Source organism: Poecilia mexicana, unplaced genomic scaffold (genome assembly GCF_051168715.1).
Source record: "Poecilia mexicana isolate PSO_F unplaced genomic scaffold, ASM5116871v1 scaffold_22, whole genome shotgun sequence".
NCBI lineage: Eukaryota > Metazoa > Chordata > Actinopteri > Cyprinodontiformes > Poeciliidae > Poecilia > Poecilia mexicana.
The window spans coordinates 9716344-9739679 of record NW_028263391.1 but is presented as its reverse complement, the minus strand read 5'-3'; the positions used below and the strand labels follow the sequence as shown (position 1 = coordinate 9739679).

The 23336-nt window shown below is 41.2% G+C and overlaps 1 protein-coding gene across 2 annotated transcripts; it reads left to right on the top strand.

The window, feature by feature from the left end:
• On the top strand, positions 1 to 22359 carry crlf1a (cytokine receptor-like factor 1a). 2 transcript variants are annotated; one of them, XM_015006858.2, is made up of 9 exons: positions 1 to 586; positions 8717 to 8995; positions 10867 to 10996; positions 11161 to 11330; positions 15514 to 15671; positions 17731 to 17805; positions 19090 to 19183; positions 21174 to 21356; positions 21517 to 22359. In XM_015006858.2, exons 1-9 carry the CDS (start codon positions 514 to 516, stop codon positions 21531 to 21533), a joined length of 1179 nt encoding a protein of 392 aa, XP_014862344.1. In that variant the 5' UTR covers positions 1 to 513; the 3' UTR covers positions 21534 to 22359. The 2 variants fall into 2 exon arrangements, with proteins under 2 accessions (XP_014862344.1, XP_014862343.1); XM_015006857.2 differs by having other exon boundaries at positions 2 to 586; positions 21174 to 21352.
• The last annotated feature ends 977 nt before the right edge of the window (positions 22360 to 23336 follow it).

Below are 23336 nucleotides of genomic sequence, written 5' to 3'. Positions count from 1 at the left end.
GGGAAGAGCGGGGGAATGACTGGTGACCGTGAGGGAAGAGAGAGAAAGACACAGAGGGAGAGAGAGAAAGGGGAGGGCTGTATGATTTAGCTGCAGGAAGCATTAAGAAGGAAAAACACTGCAAACGGGACGTGCAGCTTTCACTCTTTCAGTGTAGGGACGGGTTCCGTTCTGGCTCCTCAGAGGAGAACTTTTCCCACCGGGTCACACTTTGTTTCAGCTGCGCTCCCTCCACTCTGGAGACTTGTCTTCTTGATACAATCCGGGATTTATTTATTTGTTTTTTACTGCTTTTCCCCTCTGCCCCTCTCCCCTCCTCCGTCTCCCTGCGCTGGGTGTAATTTGTGTGGAGGCTCGGAAAAGAAAAAGAAGCAGAAGAAGAAGCAGAAGAACAAGAAGAAGAAGAAGAAGAAGAAGGCGACACCACAACAACAGGAGGACACGGGATCGCTTCGGGAATACCGCTTGGAGTTCTGGAGAAGGGAGGGAGAGAAAAAAACACAACCCCGCATAATGAAAGCCGCCTTGGGATTCTGCTTGATTTTCCTCACGCTGCACTCTCCCGGTGTGCTGTCCCTGTCCACACGTAAGTTGCACACAGATGTCCACCGATGCGCAAAGTTCCGCTCCTGTAGCGGGGGGTTTCGGCTTCTCTCTCTCTCTCGCTCTCTCTCTCTCTCTCTCTCTCGGGGCTGCTTCATCCGGATCCGCTCATGTCCAAGTGTGGGCAGCAGATCTGAGCTTGAAGCGGCACCGCGAGGAGACTGGGTCCTGAGAGCCAAACCTGTTGCAGAACTGGATTACTGCGCTGTTACATCACATGTTAAAGTCAGTAAACATTGGGATTTCAGCTGCATTTCACTGACGTGGAAAAGTAAAAATATATATGATTATGCAAGACGCCCACTTTCAAATAGGATTCAATATTTTGGTGATAATAAGTATGTATTTGACTGTTTTTCTTTATCAGTAAGTTATTATAATAATAACAGTGTTTACTATAAGCATGAGCCAGTTTGATAAGCTGTATGATAACCAAAAAACAGCATATATGTAACGGGAGAAAAAAAATAGGGTAAGAGTGGAACAATACATCCAGGTCAGACTGTACATGACACCTGGTGAGACAAAAATATCACAAATTTTTAATGGAAAATGAGGAATCCCAGTTCTTTTTCAACATTAACAAACTTTTTAAAAGTACAAACTGTTTTTTTCTTCCTTTCTTTTAAAAAAAATAATTTCTAATTGTTTTTATTAGTACATATATTGCAGATCAAAGGCATTCTGAACAACAGAAAAGTATTATGTTCTGACAAATAAGATAAAGATGAATCCCTATTTTAAATCTAGATTTTAAAATGTAGAATCCATTGTAGTCCTTTCTCAATGAAAGCTGTGCAGCAGCCCTTTAATGTGATATTAATCTGGACTGAAGCAGATGAAAAATGATCCACCTTCCAGTGAGGATGTTAAGCATCTCTGACATCCTTGTAGCCATAGATGCAGAAGTTTCAATTTAATTCACGTCAGTTTATTGCAGGACCGACACACAACACGTGTCATCTCTGGGGATTTTACAAGAAAAGGTCAATTCAGTCTAACTACACACACAAACTGATCCTAGCTATGAAATCACTGCCTCAAGATCAGTTCAGTATTCGAGTTGAAAAGGTTTTCTGTGGAAGGAAACCTGGCCAGCCGACTGCATTGAGTCGTCGGCTTGCAGCATTCACTCCTCCTGGACGAATGCATAGCGCCAGCTGAAAACGGCTCGCCCTGTGTTGTTGACTTTCCTGCAAACACAGAGCGCCTAGACTAGACGCAATGCTGGAAATATTCGATTTGCAGATGATAGAGAGGCAAAGGGGTGATCCGAACGAGGCCCTCTCACCAGAAACACGTTAAACTCATCAAAATTCAAGAGGAAGCATGCAAAAAGCTGGTCAGCAGCTATAAGAGTTTAACTGGTGTGATAGCGAATAAGGAGGGTAGAAATTATTGTGGATGTCCTTTTTTATATAGAAAATGTGAATAAAAACAGATTATTATACATTTTTAAAATTGATCGTCCTTTTATACTTTTTTTCAAAAATGTTCATCTCATTTACTATTAGAAATTAACTTCTTGGTCGAATAAAAATGATTATAAATGCATAAATAAGTCATAACAATACAGACTCGTTGCTGGAAAGCCTTAAAGTGATTTTTTATTTTTTCATATCAAAAAGGTGCAGAATTCTTTTTAAATGGCTTTTTCTTTTTTTTTTTACTATCTTGTCCAAAGTTGTATTTACTTATTATTGAGGCATTTCAATGAGTTTCACTGTTTTCAGGGACTAAATTGACCCGAGTGAGAAACAGCAATAGTTACAATTCAACACTGACCTTGTAGATAAAATAACTCGTAGCAGCATATCGAGGCGGCAGGTGCAGCTCCAATTCTTCCCACCAAAATAATCCGACACGATGAATAATTCAGTCATAATAATGTCATATTTGGCGTTCATAAGAATTTAGATTTTTTTTTTTTTTTTGCTTTGTGCTTTTTGCATCGTACTGGAAGAAAAACAAAAAAAAAAGCGTCACAGCATCCTCCTTTCAGCCAGCTGACCAACAGTTTGCAGCAACAGGCTCCTTCACTCAAGGCTCCAGCCAGCTGGGGAAAAGTCGTCACCGAGGCAGTTTCTCTTAACGTCCGATTTAAAAAAAACAAAAAAAACACTAAACCATCCGGCTGAAAATTTTAGAGCTACAGAAGTTGCAACTTTCGAAACAACTTCTTAAATTAATCGGCCCAGGCCTCCTTGGGACCCTTCCTGCCTGCGCTCCGTTTGATTTGTGGATACGTTTGGGGGGCTGAGGTATGGGGACAAATGCCATTCTGTCTGCCTGACAGCCCAGATTATTGATGTTCTCCTGCTGCAGTTGCATTGCTTGTATCCCATGCGGAGAGCGAGCTCCCCTCCAGGGAGGCTGGATTTCAACAAGTCAGGCCATAATTCGTTTAGCACATGGCGAGCATGGGGGCTTTACGGACCGCAACAAAGCGGTGACATCACTTGCTCGGGATTTTGGAGAATGCGGGAGCGCCAGCTTAATGCACAATAATGTAAATAAATCATAGTTATGTCCGGCTCAGCCGCTAAGAGGCTGGATTAGCTTTAATGGTGAGCTCACTAGCAAACAGCAGCTCTTCAGACCCTCATCCCTTTTTTTAAAAGGCACAATAAAAGGAAGGATTCGGGGCTTTAAAGGGAATAGCAAGCAATGAATGTAACCTTTGCCTCTGCTTATTCCACAACGTTAATGGTCGTTAGCATTTAACACTGTTATAAAGGGCAGTGAAGCCCCGTCACACAATCTGCTACCAGCATTAAGTTGTTTAAATGTTCGTGTTTTATTGCATCCCAGGGCTGAAGAACAAATATCGCAATTATCACAGTGCCTCGCAAAAGTAATCACTCTACCTACGCTTTAAAAGCACCAGCTTCAGTGGATTTTATTGGGATCTAAACCAACGCAAAGTTTTTCTTTTTTCAGTAAAAAAAATAAAAAATTATTTAGCTCCCTGAATTAATGCCTTGCAGATAAATAAAAAAGAAACGGTGATAATAAATAAAAAAGAAACTGTGAAAAGCAATTAAGTCCAACCAAAAATTCCCAAGTCTATTCAAGCTTGAACTTTGACTAGGCCATTCTAAAGCTGAAATGTGCTTGTTCTCAAGTTACTTGCAGCATCAAACTGGGTTGCTATCACTGTGTTCCTCAGTCTTCAGGATTATGTGGACTCTATTTACTAATCAGGTCACTTCTAGAGACAGCTGGGTGCACTGTGTTTTATTTAGGGGTATCATAGTTAAAGAGCTCAAATACAAATGCAAGCTGCACCTTTCCGAGTCCAACAGACTGAAGCTATTTGCCGTTTTTCTTCCATTTTAGGCATTATTTTGGTCCATCTTATGAGATTCTAAGAAAGGGGGGGAAATGGTCTCAAAGCAATTATGTAACCGAAATACGTCACATTTTGTAAATTTCTTTCGCCTCAGGTTAGAAATAAACACCATTATATGATTCTGTAAATCAAGAAGAAATCAGCTCTGCTGCTCCTTCCTCAGCCTCTTCGCAGACAATGTTGCATGGCTCATTGTTACCAAATGTTGCGTGACTTCCTCAAAAATCTCCAAACGGCTCATGTGCATCGGTTGTCAAAGAGCCCAGAAGAAAGCTCCCTTTCAGCTGCTGGATGGACGAGCGCAGAGTCGCTGCTTTACTGGTGGGAACAGCGAGTACGACGTACCTTTGAAGACCACCGCAGACTAGAGTCTAGCCACTCGGGACTAGTGCAGTTGGCAAGTCGTGGAACAAAAGCAAAGGCATTTTCTCATTTCTCAGCCTGAATTCCGTCACCCATTATCACGATGTTGGACTCATCCTCGGGCGTGATGAGAGCTTCCGTCTCTCCAAACAAATCATTTCGTACAAGCCATTTCCTCCAGTGAACGTGTCGGGGAGAGACAATAAACAGCAGTAATTGTGTCTCGCTTTGCAGTGTTTGAACTGCGAAGGAGAGGGGTGTTAAGAGGGCTTCGCACTCCGCTCCGGGGCAATGTCCCGTCCTCAGTGCCTGGAATACATAAACACCGATTGTTATTCAGCTGGAGCGGGGTATTACTGGCTAATCATGGCCGCCTTTGGTCCACTGTATCCAGTGACAAAGACAAACAGCCCCTTTGCATCGGCTTGTTTGTGTTCGTGTGTGAGCACGCATGTATGGAAGCGTCGTGTCGAAGGCCTCGAGAGGCGGCAGTGATACTAACAGAGGAGTGGAGTTACAGATGAGCTGGTGTCTTCAAAGGCGGCTCCGCCATGAAAGACCACACAATGTCTGTCAGCGTAAGGTGGCTGGCTGCTGAATAGACGTGGCCTCGGGTGCAGATTTTGTAGTGGTCTGACAGTGTTGACACTCTCGCTTGCAAGCTGCTCAGTCATTTCCTCATAGAAACCCTCTCAGATGCGTTCGTATTGGTTTCTGCATCGGTTGGAAACTTTTTTTCTTTTTTTTGTTAGAATATTGCTGCTTTAGAAAATAAAATCCTTTCTTCTCATCTTTTCTCCTTGATCCTTCCTTTTATCGGGCGGTTCACCTGAGAGATCAAAAGCTTCTTTATTTTAAGTGCGATTAGGATGTGGGATTACCAATTTTGAGCTGGACTCTCTTTAAATGTGAACCTAATAGTACTAAAGAAGTTGAATGACTATGTTTTAGCACAAAATAGTTCACTTTTTGTGCTTAGTGCATCAGAAACTGCTGATTTGCAGTATTATGGTTCCTTCCTCGTGTAGCTTTTTGAACAGTTCTGTATGAAGAGATTGGAGTCGGACAGCAGAGAGTTACTGCTCACCGAACCTTAATGCGTGGGTCTATGGCAGCCATTTTCCTCATATGCGTTTTGGTATTTTTGTCCCTGACGCAATCTGAGTAATTTAACGTAAAAATGTTAATATCAATTCCATGTGTACAACTTTAAAAAGCTAGTGCTGTGGTGGTGCAGGGGTTAAGCACAGCCCACATAAGGAGGCCTTGACGTGGCTGTTGCAGGCTTGATTCCCAGCCTGGTGACCTTTTCCACATGTCTTCCCTCTTTCTCTTTACCTACTTTCTTGTTTTAGCACTTTCAAAAAAAAAAAGGCCACTAGAGACAAAAAAGCTAGATTCAGAATATACTAAAATAAGACTAAATCTCATCACTTACACCAGGGTTTACCCCAGTGTTTTATAAGCCTGGCGGGCCACCAGGCTTTACTTGTTCCCCCACCAGGCTGAGCGTTGCTAAGTTGTTTTTAAATGTTTGCATTTTTTAGGACCTTATAATTGGTGTTCAGGTATTAATCTTCCAATCTTTTAATAACACATAATTATCAAGTGATTTTTTTCAAATTTCCTGTCAACTTTAAACATTTTTTTAACTCAAAAAGACAACGGCCCACTGGGTTTAGCAAGTTTTGTGGGGGAAACCTTGTTTACACTTTCTTATCAATGATGTTTCTGTCTGACGTCTCCTATCTGCCATTTTTGACAGATATTTTGTCATGTGACTGTAGTTTTTGCAAGGCAGTCTCAAAATGTCAAATGTCTTTTATGTCAGTGGTTTTGACAAAATGATCCAAATCAAAGGTGTTTTCAGTTTTTCTCTGACATATACGTCATATGTTACGTTCTTGATGAGTACCATGTAAAACCAAAGATTGAATGAGGTCTAAATGTTTAATTCTATGGTTTTTTTCCCCCTTCACATCATTCTGAAGAAAAGATGTTCATTAAGAACAACAGAATGGTGAGTCGGGGTTTTTTTTCATTAAAAGACGCATTTCTGCAGGTGATTTCCAGTGGATAGTAAGACCATCTTGAATTGCCTTTCAGCTGGAAGTTAGTCTGAAAGTGGCACACACAAGAGGTGTGGACAAAGTGTTATTGGTATTAGAGGCAACTGTGAAAACTTTCTCTGCAGGCCAAGCTCATCTGCATTCAATAAGAGGAGCAAAAATCACTAACAGAACCGTAAAACAGATGACCGGACTCTCTATGATCAGGACTTGTCTGTGTGTCTGTGACAGCAGAATCTGAAAAGGTCCTGGGTTATGTTATGTTCCCACCAAAGTTAAACTTCTGCTAGTAGGTTTAACGCCGCCGTCTAGATCTTTTAGTGTTTCAGGGGCTGGACTCCCGCTAGTTTTTGTGACCAACCTTGAGTGCTAAAGCAGAACCAACTTATAAAGACATTGCTTGGTAAAGCGCCCAGGTGTTCCCAGCATTGCCTTTACTACATCATTTGGTGTAAATGGCCTGAAGATGAGTGAGTCTAAAATTTACAATTTACTTTAAATTGGTTTATTTTAATAGACACTGAGAAGTATGTTGAGCAAAGATGGAATCTTGCTTTAATGAACAGCAGCAGTCAAGTTTTGGGTTGTTTAAAGCTTTGGGATTTAGTCACTTCCTTCCTGACGAGGCATGCTTTAGCCTAATGAGACAAAAACCAAGGCTGAAAATTAAATGAGTCATAGACTTATTTAAGAGGAAGATGGTGTCATTATCTCCATTATAACACCATTTCCTCTTTGCCTTAAACACCGTTAATAGTAGATGAGTGATATATTAAGCCTACTTAAAACATCATAACATGCTGGATTATGCGTGTCCTGGCCAGAAAAAACAGAAAAGAGCAAGCAAGATGTAATTTCTTTGCTGGAAGCAAACTACTTAATAGACGACTTCAAGACTCGCAAAGAAATCAGCGTGGCCACCACTGGATCGATGTTGATTGTCGCCACCATTTCCATTTTCACAAAAGGTCTTACCTCAGGTGATTCACAGGTCCAAGATATAAAGTGTACAAACCAGAGCCACTTTTTTGTCAGATAAATGGAAAGTTATTAGCAGAAAATCCAGTTGAATTCAGAGACGTTGCAGTCAAAAACACAGCAGCCTCTCACTTCCCTGTTTACCTGCCTCATATTTAGTCATATCTTTAAAAATCAAGTCTTGTCGTTCAACTTATGTAGTATTAACTGGGAAAAGAAAACCCCAAAAAACCAAAACAGTGACATCCTTGTTTCATTTAAACCATAGCAAGATAACAGCTGTGCTGCGTGGTCTCAGTCTCTGCACACCACATTATGTTCACACTCCCTCCATCAGGTTGGTCAACTGGTTGCCTCATTAGCATTTCCAGGTATCTTCCATTACAGTAAGTCTGACATGATTGAAGGTTTTCCCCAATTTCCACTGGAAACTGTAAAAACTACACCCCTGCAACGCAGCAGCTGAGAAAGTGAAAGGCTAAAGACACTAAACCCGCTGACCGTGTCGCCGTCTTTCTGGCTCAGCCTTAACAAGAATCGATTCGGTTTCTTTACAGAGTTCATGGAAAAGTTGACGTTACTTTATGGTTACCCTAAACGATGATGAAAACCAAAGTCTAAAAAGCTGTCAATTAGACATAGACTCCCTTTTGCTATACCATGTAGCTTAGCTACCAGTAGCATCGAACTTCTTACTTCTACTTTTAGCCGCAACTCAAAGGCTCATGACTGCCACCACCTGGGCATAAAGAGTTGTGTCAAGGACGTAATAAAAGACAGAAAAGAAAACTCTTCATATGGATTCCCATAGTGATGCGTTTCTGGAGTCCAATTTCTTTTCATGTATTCACGTGGCTGAATACATGAAGTCAGGAGGAAAATTCAAATGATAGATGGATAGAAGTACTTTATTCATCCCAACCGGGAAATTACTGTGCAGTTGCAGCATACACATACACACAGATTAAATTACAATATGAAAAATAAAAATAAGATAAATGCATAAAATATAAAATGTAAGATGTAAGATTCTGTACAGTATGAACAGTGAAAATTAATAATCTGTACAGTCCGTACAATAGTGCTTTGTAAACAAATGTCGGTTTACGTAAAATTTGGGCTAAAACATCAACTTATTTTTTTCTGAGCAAAACAAAGGATTTGTCAACTTTAAATAGCCACAAAAAAAAAAAAAAGATTTCCAACGACATTCTTTGAAGGTTTATTATAACAAATTGACTCTGTGTTATTTCATGTTAAGTCCAAAGCCTGTTCCTTTATCGCCCCAACACAATAAGCTGTCTCCCTCCTAACATACACTAACACCATCAAACTGGCTTCTCTCTTGCAGATGTAGCAATCGTTTACCCCCAGGACCCTGTGCTTCGCATGGGGTCCAACCTGACCGCCAGCTGCTGGGTCCACCCCGAACTCGGGGTCCACGCCAACTCTCTTTTCTGGACGCTGAATGGTCATCAGCTTCCCAGCTCCCTCTACCGAGTGCTGAGCCCGACCAACCTGAGCGTGACCCTGGCCGGGCTCAACGCCTCCAGGCAAACCTCTGGCGACAACCTCGTCTGCCACAACCACAAGGGGCACATATTAGCTGGCTCCTGTCTCTATGTTGGGAGTAAGTTGAAGTTTAAGACGTGTAACATTTGAACAGTTGTGTCTACATCTGTTTGTTTTTTTTATTATTTATTTTAATGCTTCGTTGTATCTGCAGAAGATTTCTAAGTAAAATGCTTGGTGGATGAAGAAGAGAGCAGATTACTGGATGGAGCAATACACAGAAGAGATGAGGGGAGTGAAGAGGAAATGGGAGTAAAAGGGAGAGCGAGGAAGTAGTGGGTAGATTTTTAAGTGTCCCTGCACAGCTGAAGTAAAATTTTATGCTTTTTATGACCACCTTTAGACCCAGTAAGAGGCCTCAGTGATGCTTTGACCATCTGTGTGGTCCACTGTTGCTGCAAAGGCTTGACAATTTACGGACGAAGAAAACCACTTGTACTTTTGCACTTGTATGAGCAAGCACCTATCAACCTTTCCGGCACTTCACCTCATTTTCTCATTTGCCTCTTAGGAGGTTTAATGTACAAGCAACATTTGAGCACAAAGAGATTGACGCTGTGATGGAGGGGGGATGTTTTTAGGTCAGTTAAAGAGAAAAAATATGTTCTCTTAGTTGGACAAAGTCACGTTTGTGTGTCCTGTAGTGACCAAGGTAAACAGCCTCGTCGGTCTGGATGTCTTTGCTCTACAGAAACGGGAAAATGAGAAATGTCTCCTGTTGCTCAGTTGACTTTGTGAAATAAATGCTGAGACAAGCAGCAGCTACTGTTTTGAAACACCTTACTTGTTGAGCTGCAGATCATTTCGTCCTGTTACCATCTGATATTTTGGCCATGCATGTGATTTTGTACCTGAGGAACAAGGGTTTAGTGTAATACTTTGTAAATCTACTACTAGTAACGCATTAGAAATAAATGAAGTTAAATTAATACCTACAAATGTGAGGCTTGGTTTAGTCGTTGATCTTAATCTCTCATATTTCCCCCTCAAGGGAGGTGCGACATAAAGTCTTAACGAAATATTCAGTTAAATTATATGTCATTTATGAATATCGACATTTATCTCTATAATTCAGCCAAATACTGCACTTATAACGGTAAGAGAAAGGTTGATACACATGCTTAAAATACATGTTTATGGGTAAGAAAAGGCAAATTTACTCAGAAGTCTCGTTTAACATGCATGTATTTAAACATTTTTTAAAATAGCTTTAAATGTCTTCAGAAATCCTTTAATTTGTAGGCGATCGTGCGACTTCTCCCTACGTCGATGCCCGTTTGTGCTCCTTTCTACCTCTTTAAAATAGCTTTCTTTAATATCCAGTGTTTTAAAGGACACGCCTTTTTTAGGGAAAGAAGAAAATTGAATTGTGTTTCATTGTAAATAAAAAGTGAATGTGAAAAACTATGGGGGACACCAAATGATCAAAGCAGCAAAGATTCAGAGTATCAAACTGAGCAGAATCTGTGCTACAAAGACAAATTAGACTTATACATTTTTCAATCACTGCAGCTGGTGGTTATTTTTGCCGTTTGATCTGTGGATGTAGTAAACTGCGGACTACGCTGTCATTCCTTTGTTCACGGTTTTCACTGAGGAGGAGGAGGAGAAGAACGATGTCGGACTCACACAGCTCAGATATCCACTGGCTTTTTCTCAAACACATTAGCAGAGTTGAAGCTGATATCATAATTTCTGAGTGACACTGGCACTCCGTGTACTCTGTGTTCCTCGGAGAAGGTGACCATAACTCTGATTTGGACAGTGCACATGTGTGCACATGCGTCCACACACACACACACACACACACACACACACACACATGCACTAATTAACAAAGAGGAGTTAATTTTACCTCTTCGCTGACTCGTTTATCCTCTGTTTTATCTCCTTTTCTTACCTACATGTTCGCCACTTCCCGTCTTCCAGTGCCTCCAGAGAAACCAGTCAATCTGACCTGCTGGTCCCGGAACACCAAAGACCTGACGTGCAGCTGGGCGCCCGGAGGAAAAGGAGAGACAAACATCAGCACGCTGTACAAGCTAAAGTACAAACTCAGGTGCAGAGACACACTCAAACCTCACTGATGATGACGAGATTCAGAAAGTTTGCCTGAAAAATGCAAACTACATTGAAATAAAAGTCTCAAAGCAACTTCTTAAAAGTCTCAGATGACGGAGGAAATAAAAAAAATAAAATCCCGTATCATCACTCCCCATTCAGATGGTACGGCACCGAGAAGGAGTGCGAGGATTACAGCCACACGCAGCCGTACTCCTGCAGCATCACGCAGGACCTGCACCTCTTCACGCCGTACGAGATCTGGGTGGAGGCCTCCAACCGGCTGGGCCGAGCGACCTCCGACGTCATCATCCTTGACATCCTAGATGTGGGTGAGTGAGAGAAGCGACACGCATTGACCCTCTTGCTTTGTCTGACGTTGTCTTTGTGCCGTCTAGCCTTACGCCCTAGATAGCAGAAAAGCTTTTTAAAGTGAACAATATCTCGCTGCCTTTCCTCTCTGCAGATGCTAGATGTACTCAAATAAATCATTGGTCTCCTGTGGAATAGCATTTTGTTTTTCCCCTCTGGGTAAATTTAATCAATCATCTTAATTACCTGGTAACTCTTAATTAAATTAGGTGAATGATTAAAGTTGATTGTCTAAGTGGGAGTGCCTTGTTGTTCCATGAGATTGTAAGCGGTGCTAAATAGAGTCAGGGCTCCAAGCAATCTGAAACCTCCTCTTAGCACCTGCCTCATGTTTGAAATCATTACAAAATCCGAGGTGCAAATACGTCTTAATGTTATTTGCTTGTTATTTGTTAATAAGCCGGCAGCGATTTGAATGCTTTCACCCTTTAACCTCGCCTCGCCTAAGCAGTTAACTTGACAAACCTGAGAGCGAAAACGTTGTTTTAACTTAATGTAGCTCTTAACATAATTGTACAAATGAAAGATGTGTAATGATGTAGTTTGCCTAAAGGGCTTCTTTTCTTTTTTTCTTTTCGGCAGACATTCAGAGGAATGTGAATGAGCGTTCTCATTTGTCTTTTAACTGCCTGGAAAGCTTACAGCTCTGCGTCATGCAAGGCTCTTAAGAGCACCTTCTTGATGCGTTTCATCAACTTGTGCAATATCAAAAAATGCTAAGTAGTGGTGCCAGTGACGGGGGGGGGATGCTTTAGTACAGCTTTTACTTGTTCTAGAAATGATGTCTGATCCTGCTGAAGTATCGCAACAGCAGCTGTGGTCCAAAGTGGTTGGAACGATTTTAGCTTTGGAAATGAAAATAAAACAAACAAAAAAAAAAACTAAATGAACCTGCAGAACTTATTCTTTTGATGTTCGTAATTAATTTTTTACTGATACTTTTATGGACAGTAAACGATGGTAGATTTTTACATGCGGGCGGGGGGAGGGGGGGACTGAATTCAGTTTTAAACCTGCTGATCAGCGATCAAACATCTCTAATTGATTGGGACAATAATGTGGGACATCTTAAGTGTGTGTCCATTTCATGATTTCCAAAGATCAACACATGTTTGACTCATTTTAATGTCGTTTTGTTCCGTCTTTCTCATTTGAACGAAATGGCCATATTTATACCCCAGGGGAACAAAAAAATAAAAAATTAAATGTCCTGAACATCCGGATCAACTAAAAAAGTGACGTTTATGTGCTTATACAGGGAATGTGCCATTGAGGCATTTTTGTAAAACATTTTTTTTAAACACAGGATTAAATAAATGTAAGTAACTTAAAGGGTGGATTTAAAAAATGTTTTCAGTGTTAGATTATTCTTCTGTAATTTGCTTATTCTTATGTATCTTTATGAAGGGTGAACAACTGAAGGCATCCCATTTATTTATAATTCATCAGATCTGTTTTGCTTTAAAAAAAATCAAATATTTTAAACACAAATATGATCAGGTCTCCATAAAAATATCTTTCAGAATTCGATACCAAAATAATTTCGTTAAGTTCATACGAGCGGTAAGAAAGGAAAACAAATCCAACTGCTCCGATTTTCCACATAACGTTAATATGTTGGGGCACATCACATCACGTCACGCCGTGATCTGATTTCTCATAAAGTGCAGCATTAAACGAGTCTCTGTGGCTGCAGTGTCACGGCAAAGTTTTCATCTGACTTCATACTGATGGGAAGTGAGTTGCATTCCCTTTTAAAGCTATGCTATGTGGTCAGTTGCCGAGCTTACAGGAGCATGCAACAGGATCAAATGCTCCCACCGTGCCAGGCGTGCGCTCCGACCTGGACATTCATGCTTTTTTTGTTCTGACTCTCGTCAGAAAAAACAGCAAAATCCGTCTCGTCTCATTGTAAAGCGCCCGAAGATGACTTTTTGTTTCGCGCTGGCTTTGAACTCGATTCAAAGCCAGCGTCTCTTCTGACGAGCTCATTTTCTCTTTACTCATGCTTGGTGGACATAAACACAGAGAAACACTCGCGCACCCACGCACCCACACACACACACACACACACGCACACGCACACACACACACACAGACTGATGGAATGTTCCATGCTGATCCTCGAACCTAATCCTGTCTCCAAGGCAGCTGCAGACCCCGAGGCCTGAGCAGCCCGGGCTTTGAGGCTTTAGGTCTTGGACCTGAAATAATACAACCTGATAAGCTTGGAATTCCTCACCTTGTTCTCTGCTGACACTCTCTGAACTTTTCTGGGAAAAACGTCCTGAAAGAATACAAAGTTTCTGGGCCGGACTTGCCAGCGGCAGGGAGACGAGCGTCCATCAAACGTTAATCCTATTGTTCTTGTTAATGTATTCAAGCACACACCTGTTTACACGCCTCGAGGGCTGGGCCGGGCCCCCGCACAGAAACAGAGGGGCATCCTGGGAGTGGGCGTTTTCTCGATTCGTGTGAGTGAGTGCTGTGTTTGGGTTGTCTCTCGTGTCTCGTTTACCCAGCCTTTTGCTTTTCATTCGAGCGTCTTCCACGGCAAAAGCAGGTCATTAGGAAACCACACCTGCGCCGAGCTGGCGTGAGTCACTCACACCTACGGTCGGGTCCAATCAGTCCTGAAGGCGAGGTGGAAACTCCTACGGGTTTCCCGCATTCCTCAGTCGCCGGGAGATAGAGAGCTAGAGGAAACTTGCACACGTATAACTTGGAAATGATGACGTGTTGCGGGGTGACACAACATATACAAACACTGATTCATCTCCAGTGTGTCATGTCTCAAGTATCTGCATATACACTTGCACGAAATTTGCGAGGTTTTGGTAATATCTTACCTGCAGTAGATACCTCTCTTGTCAGCTTTGGTCACTGTCTCATGTTCTGGAGGCCGTAGCTAACGGCTCTGAAGAGAAATACCGGGGTGAGAATTTGCCTCTAACTTCCTGAATCAACTCCAATCTCAAACAAACCATGTAAACACTTTTTTTTTTACTTTTAAACCTTTGCTATAGTCGCATTAAGCAGTTATTTACACAGAAATCAATGATTAGTTACACAGGAAATTGAGGTTGGAGGCAGTGCGCCCTCCATGATCTTCCTGAGTGAAACAAGTACCAAGGAGGGAGCATGTTCTGTCAGAGTGACCATCTGATGTAAATGTAACGTTTTGAAAAAAACAAACAAACAAAAAAAAACAATTATGGCGGTTTAAGTAAACTCAGTTTTAGTTGTTCTGATGCTGCAATTGTTCTGAATGGGTCTCTGACTGGACAGGTTTTACGTGCTCAGTTGTGAGTTTTATTGATGGTGTGCAGCAACTTTTTAACTCCGATTCCCAGGCAGAGTTCAGTTTTATTCGGATCTCATCTGTGCAAGCCACCAAAAACTACAGTGGAGATGATAAACGTCGGCCTGTGCCAAAGCGAACACCGCTGAGCTACGTTGCACATTTAAATTTAAATTGAAATAGTAGTCTATTGTGCCGACCGCCTCTGGGCTGTACATTAGAACAGTCTTTATGATTAAAAGTCATTCTTTATAATATTCAAGGTTTCAGGGGGAAAAAAATTGAGAGTCTTTTTTATGAGACAAAACATTTTTGGGTCTCATTAATCTTCAGAAAAAGAGTAATGATAGCGATTTTAGCTCATTGATTGAGTTCATAGTTTCTGCGTTTAGAGACATTTCATCCATTCATTTTGAGAAAATCTTTCTTGGCAGGCTCAACGATTTATACCTTAAAAATATGCCACCAACATATTCATTTAACAGAATACACAATTGTTTGTTCTCAGATTAACTCATGCGTTGAGCATTGTAATAACATGTTAATATCTCAATTCACATACAAAGTCCTGCTGGTTTTGTGAGCTTCCAGCTATGCAATACACACACACACACACACACTTACACACACACACACACACACACACACACACACACACACACACACACACACACACACACACACACACTTTAAGGCCTGTTTCTGCAACAGCTGTAACCAGATCCTGGTCAGATCGTAGGGATTCTCCAGAGGCCTTCTCAGCTCTCTTCACGATCATTTTCCTTTTTCTTGTTAGATGCTGACAGAATAGTTATGTTGTTCTCCGTTTTCTCTCCTGACAGTGACCACAGACCCTCCGTCAGGTGTGACCGTCAGCCGCTTGGGCCAGCTGGAGGACCAGCTCAGCGTTCGCTGGGAGGCGCCGCCGGCTCTCAAAGACTTCCTGTTTAAGGCTAAATACCAGATCCGCTACAGGCTGGAGGAGAGTCAAGACTGGAAGGTAAAGAACATCTCACATTTTATATATTTATAAAAAGAAAGCTGCATTCAAATTACGGTCTGTTTTGTCTTATTTTACCAACAGAGCAGTGATCATTATCAGTATAGACATGTATTTGTATTTTTTTGTTTTTATTATTATTAATTTAATATTATAAATACTATAGATAAATATTCCTTTTGGGTGCGTAAGACTTAGTAAGATCAGATGAAGCAGTGCAGGACTGTTGGGTGTTGAACTGAAGCAGTGAAGGAAACAGAAATCTGTGTAATATTGGTAGATATCAGTTATCAGATGATAATATTGACCCCAAATGAACAAAATCATCTTATATAATATTAATTTTGTAACATGCTTGCAAATTTTCCCCATGTTAGCAACTTATGCATCCAAACCCTGGCAGATTTTACTTGTAGTTAAGTATTTGAATGAATTATGGATGTAAATCACCTCAAACCCCGGCCCACAAATCTCACATAGTTTAATTGAACGCATGTGAAATATGACAGAGTGTGAAATCTGTTCAAACCAGAATAACTCTCGACGATGTCGTGTTTAAAGTACGACATAAAAAGGTCAAATTCACGTAAAACGTTGTCGAGGCAGATACAAACCATCCCCAAATGATAAATAGTCAGTTTTAAACTCCTTAAACAGTGTTTTGTCTGGTAAAATCTGATGCCCTAAGCTGTAGAATAGAATAGAAATATCCATTTACATTTTTGAAATTCAGGTGTGCAAACAGGAGTTTACAGACAAACAGAAAACAAAAGAATGAAAGATTGTACAATAAGGCAAGCTGATCAAAGTTAATGTAATATATCTTGTATGAATTACCTCCAGCTAATCCTAAACCTCTGGCGATCTCTGCTGTATTACAGGAATTACATCAAAAATTTTCCCCAGGTTTATTTTCAATTAAAAAATACTCCTACAGTAATATTTATTTATGTCTTCATTCCAAGACGGATAAAATTAAGGGGCATTTTTTTCACGTAAGCTGCATGAACTAAAGGGCTCAGGGCCTTTTTTTTTTGTAGAAATTGCAGCATTGTTGTTTTAAAATGCTGCAAAATGTGCGTAAACAGGCCCAAACAGAAACGCAGCGGCACACTGTTTTTGATGCGGGACGGTTTTGTAGAGAAATCATTTTCCCCAGGATAGGAGGGAAGATTCTCCTGTAATTAGGGAGGAATTACAACGCTGTAATATAAGCAAGTCGGTACCTGCAAAGTGGAAATGTTAAAAAGCAAAAAAAAAAAAAAAAAGGAGGCGGAGGAGTGGAGAGGCGCGGTGATACCGATACGAAGGAGGAGGGAGGAGGAGAGGCCCGAATCCAAGTGGCTTGAAGGGCTGATGGTGGAAACAAAGCGCCTCTGAAGCGGCCCTAATCATGAGGTCATGCTGGGGAGCGGAGGGGATACATCTCAGCTGTTAATGTCTTCAATATGGCTGCAAAGACGCTCAGCTGTAACGTCTGCCTCAGTTGGCCGCCTGTGCGTCACATCATTAGCTCTCCAATGCCTGTAATTTACATGTTCTGCTTTCTGTTGGAGTCCTCCTTAACAAGTGTTTACAGACAGGATGTCAGAGAGAAAGTGGGGGATTATTAGGCCAGATTATTAACTGCAGCATGTGTGTGTGTGTGTGGGTGTGTGTGTGTGCGTGTGTGTGTGCGTGTGGGGGTGTGTGTGTGTGTGTGCGTGCGTGCGTGCTTCTTTCTCCTCCCATTTAAAGTATCTCGCTGTCTTCAGTCCTTGTTTGTGCGAGTACCTGTGTGTGTGTGTATGTCGGAGTATCCGAGTCTGTAATAAATAATAGGGAACAGATTTTAGCCAGCAGGCACGGTTACGTTAAAATACTTTCATAAACATGCTGATCAGGAGCCGCTAAACAATGTGGTGCACATGCATGTTTTGGCCTGTGCATGGTTTGCGGTTGTGTTTTCTGCATCTTGATTCTGCTTTGTGCTTTAGTTTTTGCCCATTGGTATTTAATACTGTGGTCGGACCTCCAGCGCTCAGCTCCTCTGTGTTTGTGCCTTTCTTCCGCTGCCCAGGTGATGAATGATGTCGGGAATCAGACGTCGTGCAGGCTGGCTGGCCTGAGACCCGGAACGGTGTATTTCGTGCAGGTATGGCGGGTTTGTAGCAATGCACTTGTGGCCAAGTGTGAGCGAAACTCTACACATCCTCCTGGTGAAGCTCCTGGTTTTTGGCGACTAAACCAGTCGATAACGCGATACATCATTCATTTCCCCAACTTTCCACAGCTGGTGTCACGTACATCCTGAACAATTCAACTTAAAATCTAACAAATATGTTTGAGGTGGAGGATTTAAAGATAGCTGCAGTAGCATGTCAGCGTTATTACGCACGCCGTTAAATGTCGGGAATTAAGTTAGCGCTTAGCTGAAACCCCTTTTGATTTAATTTCAGCGTGCCACACCACCAGTTTGCAAAAGTTTGTAAAAATCTGTCCGTTTCTCTCTTCAGTCCCACATTTGTCCTGTCAGATTTATTTCTAGACTCTGGTTCATCCAATCACAAAATTGTAATTTCCTCCTGGTGAAGTCATTTCCTTGTTGGTGTGGATGAGCGCTTGGACTTTCTGTGATGCTAAATAAATAAAACCCTCTTCTTCTTCAGGCTGACACCACGCATTTTAGCAATTTGGGTCAAAACTTTGCTGTTGTTTGTAGCTGCTCACAATTGTGAACACTTTGACAAAAACATGCACGTCTGAAGAAATGTAATCCCAAATCACGATGCTCTCACCGCCATGTTTCATCCTGCGTATTGATCATGCCAGAGTCACTTCTAATAAACGCTGCTTGAAGAAACGGTTCTCCCCGCTGAAACCGCCATTTTACATATAATTAAAATATTAAATTGCCAACATGTCTTCTTTTTTCGAACATCTATCATCCAATAAAAGACACCAAGCAAATATACCCAGCCCAATTAATAATCCCTTAAGTGGTATAAAATTTGTTTCTGAGACGGATTTTTTTCAAAGAATAATACCCAAAGCTCTATTTTTTTTTTTTTTTTTTTTTTTTTTTTTGTGGAACTGAACTTTTATTTCAGGTTCATCAGATTCTCCAAATTCTGAAATTAATTCAAAAGATCAGGTTTATTATTTTTTTTCCCTTTAGTTGGTTTGTTTGTTTTCCGTTTCAGGAAATACAAACCAATCAAAATTTAGTTGCATTCAAAAAGCACATCTACGTAACATTAAAGATGGAAAAAAAAACAAAAAAAAACTTTGGAAATGATTTGTAATGGTCTCAGCTTTTCATGTAGGGGAAACAAACTAAACAAAACAAAACTGGATTTTAGCAGGGGTGTGTACGCTTACGAGAGCCATTAAAGGTTTAGCGACTGGCCGTTGTTAATTTGCGTCGTATTTTCCACAGGTTCGGTGTAACCCCGTGGGAATCTACGGCTCTCGCAAAGCTGGGATCTGGAGCGAGTGGAGCCACCCCACAGCTGCTTCCACACCCCACAGTGGTGAGAATGATCACACACACACACACACACACACACACACACACAGGCGCGCTGTCAAGGGTCTCCTCACAAGAGCTTTTTTTTTTTTTTTTTTTCATTCTGTGGGATCATTTTGGCCCATAAAGAAGCAATTTTTGATATCACAGTGTACCGGGCCCCCAGCAGCTCTCTGCGGCCGTCGCACAGAAACAGATAATTGCACTTTCAGTCTTCCAGTCTGTTTTCTTTTGATTATTTTGTCATATTTATTTATCCAATATAGTTTGAGCTCGTCAGGGAAATGACAAGAAACAGACCTACTTACTGCGTTTTAACAAAAGCATCATTTTCTGGCAAAGAAGAGATGAAAACTGTCAGGAATCCTTGAGCACTTGTGCTGTTTGCCATCCTGGATCCAGTTAGGTCGCTCCAGACGCAGGAATACAGTAACTGCTGTATAAAATGTTATCATAAACTGGCCACAAAAAAGACCACAGTTATGAAAACAAAACCCTGTTCATAAAAACTCACATTTTTCCTGCAAGGGTTTCGTCGGGGGAAGGCTCAGAAAGTATTTATTACGGCGCGAAGAGACAAAAAGGTCCTCTGTTAGTGGGAGAAATAAGTTCTTATTGTTTTCGTCTTTAGCCGTTGCTCCCGTCGGCCCCGCTGCCCTTTCCATGCAACTCTTTGCAGCGCAGCGAAATCTTTTTGCATCTAGGCCTGCATTTTTACTTCACTTACTTCCTGACTTCGTTATAGACACAGTTTAAAAGCTTCAGTGACAAATTATTTGAACTTTTTGGATGATTTACCTCAAGTAAAGCTTGTGGCATCAGGGATTTCACCAAGTTGATGCAGACTGGTGGAACTGTCATGGCAATGAAACGAACAGTCACACTCCAGTTTCTGGTTTTGGGAATTTGGATTATTAACCCATTTATGAATCATTGGCAAAAATAGATTTCCTAGTTTTGATTTATAGCATGAGAAGAGCAACTGGTTGGACAGATTTGAAGTGTCCTTTCTTGACATTAGGGAGGTGACAGACTAACAAGCATGCAGGAGGATCTGACAAGAAGTGGGTGAAAGTCAGGAGTATATAATCTGCAGGTATAGGAACCAGGTGAGGTCATTAAATGTTGAGACGGAGCTGCGAGGCTGACAGGAGACTGAAGCAGATGATCGTCACCAGTGGTCACCGCTCAGAAATCTAGTTTTGTCCTTTGTCGACTGGTCACGGATTGCTGCCGATGAGGAATTTTATTTGCGCCGTCTTGTTGCCGGTAATGCAATGAACATGCCAAACTCATGAAATCACTTCAACTAAGATACAAACAATGAATAAAATAAAATAAAAAACCCTGTGATGTTATTCTTGATAAAGCGTGATTTGTACCCAGTTTCAACATGTTTCGACAAATGATTGGTTCTATATGAGCTACTGAGGGCCATCTGCTGCACTCTACTAAACAACTAGAGTCAACATGCAAAAAAAAATGCCTTTGTTTACTTTGGTATCATTATGGTGTGCTGTGAGCTTTTTGTTTGGTGATGATTTAAAATAAAATCAAAATTCAGTCATTCTCACTTTGAGGACATCTAATTTCCTACTTTGTTGTTGTCTAATTTTGATTTTCACACCAATTTGAGGCTAACATAAGTTTCTTACTGTATCTACCATTAGCAGATAATACGAACAATATCCTGTGGTAATGTTGGCATGGTGTGAGATTGTCATCAAAGGATAATTTTATATAAAAATAGCACCATAGCACAGCATTACCCAAGAATGTAAATTCGTAGAACATTGTATAAACAATCATGCCTGGTGTAGCGTTAAAATTTCCCCATAAAAGCAGCACGTTTAAGATCACTCTTTTACGACTTGCTTCAAAGAAAAATAAACAGAAAAATGACTCAATGCAGGCAAGTTTTTTTTTTTTTAAAAGTTGTTTCTCAACATTTAATCTCCAAATCTCTTCTCCTACCCCGATTCCCTGGGCCTTAGAGCGACTGATGTCCTGTGACTCAAAGTCCAGCGGCGACTCCAACTCCACCCTGCGGCGGGAGCTGAAGCAGTTCCTCGGCTGGGTGAAGAAGCATGCCTACGGCTGCAGCAGCATGTCCATGAAGCTGTACGACCAGTGGAGGGTGGACATGCAGAAATCGCCAAAAACTCGCAACCAGGTAGGTAAGCATCGCTAATGCCGAGCAGAAAGCATCCGCAAACACACACGTCCTCCATGTAAACGCGAGCGGGCCGTGCACACATGTCCCGCGTACGCAAACACAAACAAACTGGGAATGATTTTCTAAATGCTGATTTGTAACAGACTGTGTCTTTAATTTAGGTTCTCCAAGGGGATAAGTCGTAGCACATGCCGGCCCTGCAAGCAGAGACGAACTGAACGAATGCAGTTTGTATTTTATTTTTTGTTTGTCTATATGTGTGAATGTGTGGGGGAGGGGGGGGGGGAACGAGAAATAAAAAAAAGCGACTGCATTCTCATATTGGAAATGTAAAAGACAATTTGCTCCAGAAGAAATCCAGAGGGGAATTAAAAAAAAAAAAAGTGGGAGACGCTTCGTTTCTGCATCTTTTCCAGTCGATTTGAGCTCGTCTAAACGGTGGAGCTGTTTTCACTCGTCGCGGACGAGAAAGAAACTACGTGGGCGCAAGCGACATTGTAGCATGAAGATGTCGGACAGCGGTGAAGACATTTGACGTGCATTTGGCCTGAATGTGCACAGGAGAGATGAAAACTAATCCGATTTCCGCTGAAGTGTTGGCTAAAGCGCCTAAACGCGTTGTTAGTGGCATTTGGGGCGCCATCTAGTGGCTAGTCAGCGTCCACTAATTCTCTCTAAATGATCCCTTCTCTCACATCCCAATGTAAAAAGAAACATGAACAGATTATGATTCAGTATTTTAACAAGTGCGTCGCTATGTTAGGTTGATAGTGTGCCAAACTGGTCCACCCAGGATTTGTCTGTTTCTGAGTGCCAGTATGTGACTGATGGTGTTTGTGTCGGCTGCGGAAAGCCTTTATTTTTGTACTAAATTGTACCAGCATATTTAAAGTATAAAGCTATGTTTTATAATTCTTAAGTTAAATTTAGTCAGTAAAGACTGTACAATGACTGAAGTTGTTATCAATCTCTAATTGTGTTCTATAAAAATGTTGACAGAAAAACACGTGGTCTGATTTTTGTGTGCGTGTGTGTGTGTGCGTTCGTGCGTGTGTGTGTGTTGAACGCTTGAAATATACACAGTTCAATGCAGATCAATGCAATTCATCACATTCTAATTTCAATTTCTTCCTCCTTAACCCTGTTTAAAAAAAATACTAACATACTGCTGCTTTTAAACTACTAAATTTAGTACATCTTCATTCTATATTGTTATTTCTATGTATGAAATCGAAATATTTGCAAATAAAATATAATTATTTAACTTTCATAATTAATTTGTTGAATTGCTTTGGGAGCAGCATGAATAGCTGTTCTTAATAAAAGATGTTTGATCATGTTGTGTTTTTATTTTATTTTACTTTAGTAAGTGATGCTCATCTCATTGCCTTGTGAATAAACATTAACTAAAATTTCAAGATGATATTGTAATGGTGCCAAAAATACATTATTGTGTTGTTTGTTTCCATGGTAATAGTGTCTCATTTTTGAATCCCTCCTGGTTTAATGTCACTAAATGATGCAGCTCTGCCACCTGCTGACAGGAAGCGGTACCTGCAGCGTGTCAAAGGTTTTATTCTCTGTTTAATTGAAAACTAAAGCTACATGGACATGGTGGATTGGTTTGGTGCTTTCAGAGGCATGATGGGAATGTGACTCAGTGTGTTCTTATGAGAAACCCTTTCCAGACTTCACTAATTGATCATTTTAATTTTGTAGCACCATTTATGTTAAACTAAGATTTTATATTTGACCCTGGCAACATGACTGTTCCTGCTAGTCACTGCAGACTTGGGAGAGAAGCAATAACAATCCTCCTAATGAATCAAATCTGCTTCTCATCCCAGTCCATTGACCCTGATTTGGGTCGATGGACGGGGAGTCTTTGAACACCTCTCAGTGTGCCGTTTCATTGTCAGTCTGGGAAACCTGAGACACGGCTTGTGTTTTTCCTGCCCCACCGTGCAACGGATTCATCTCC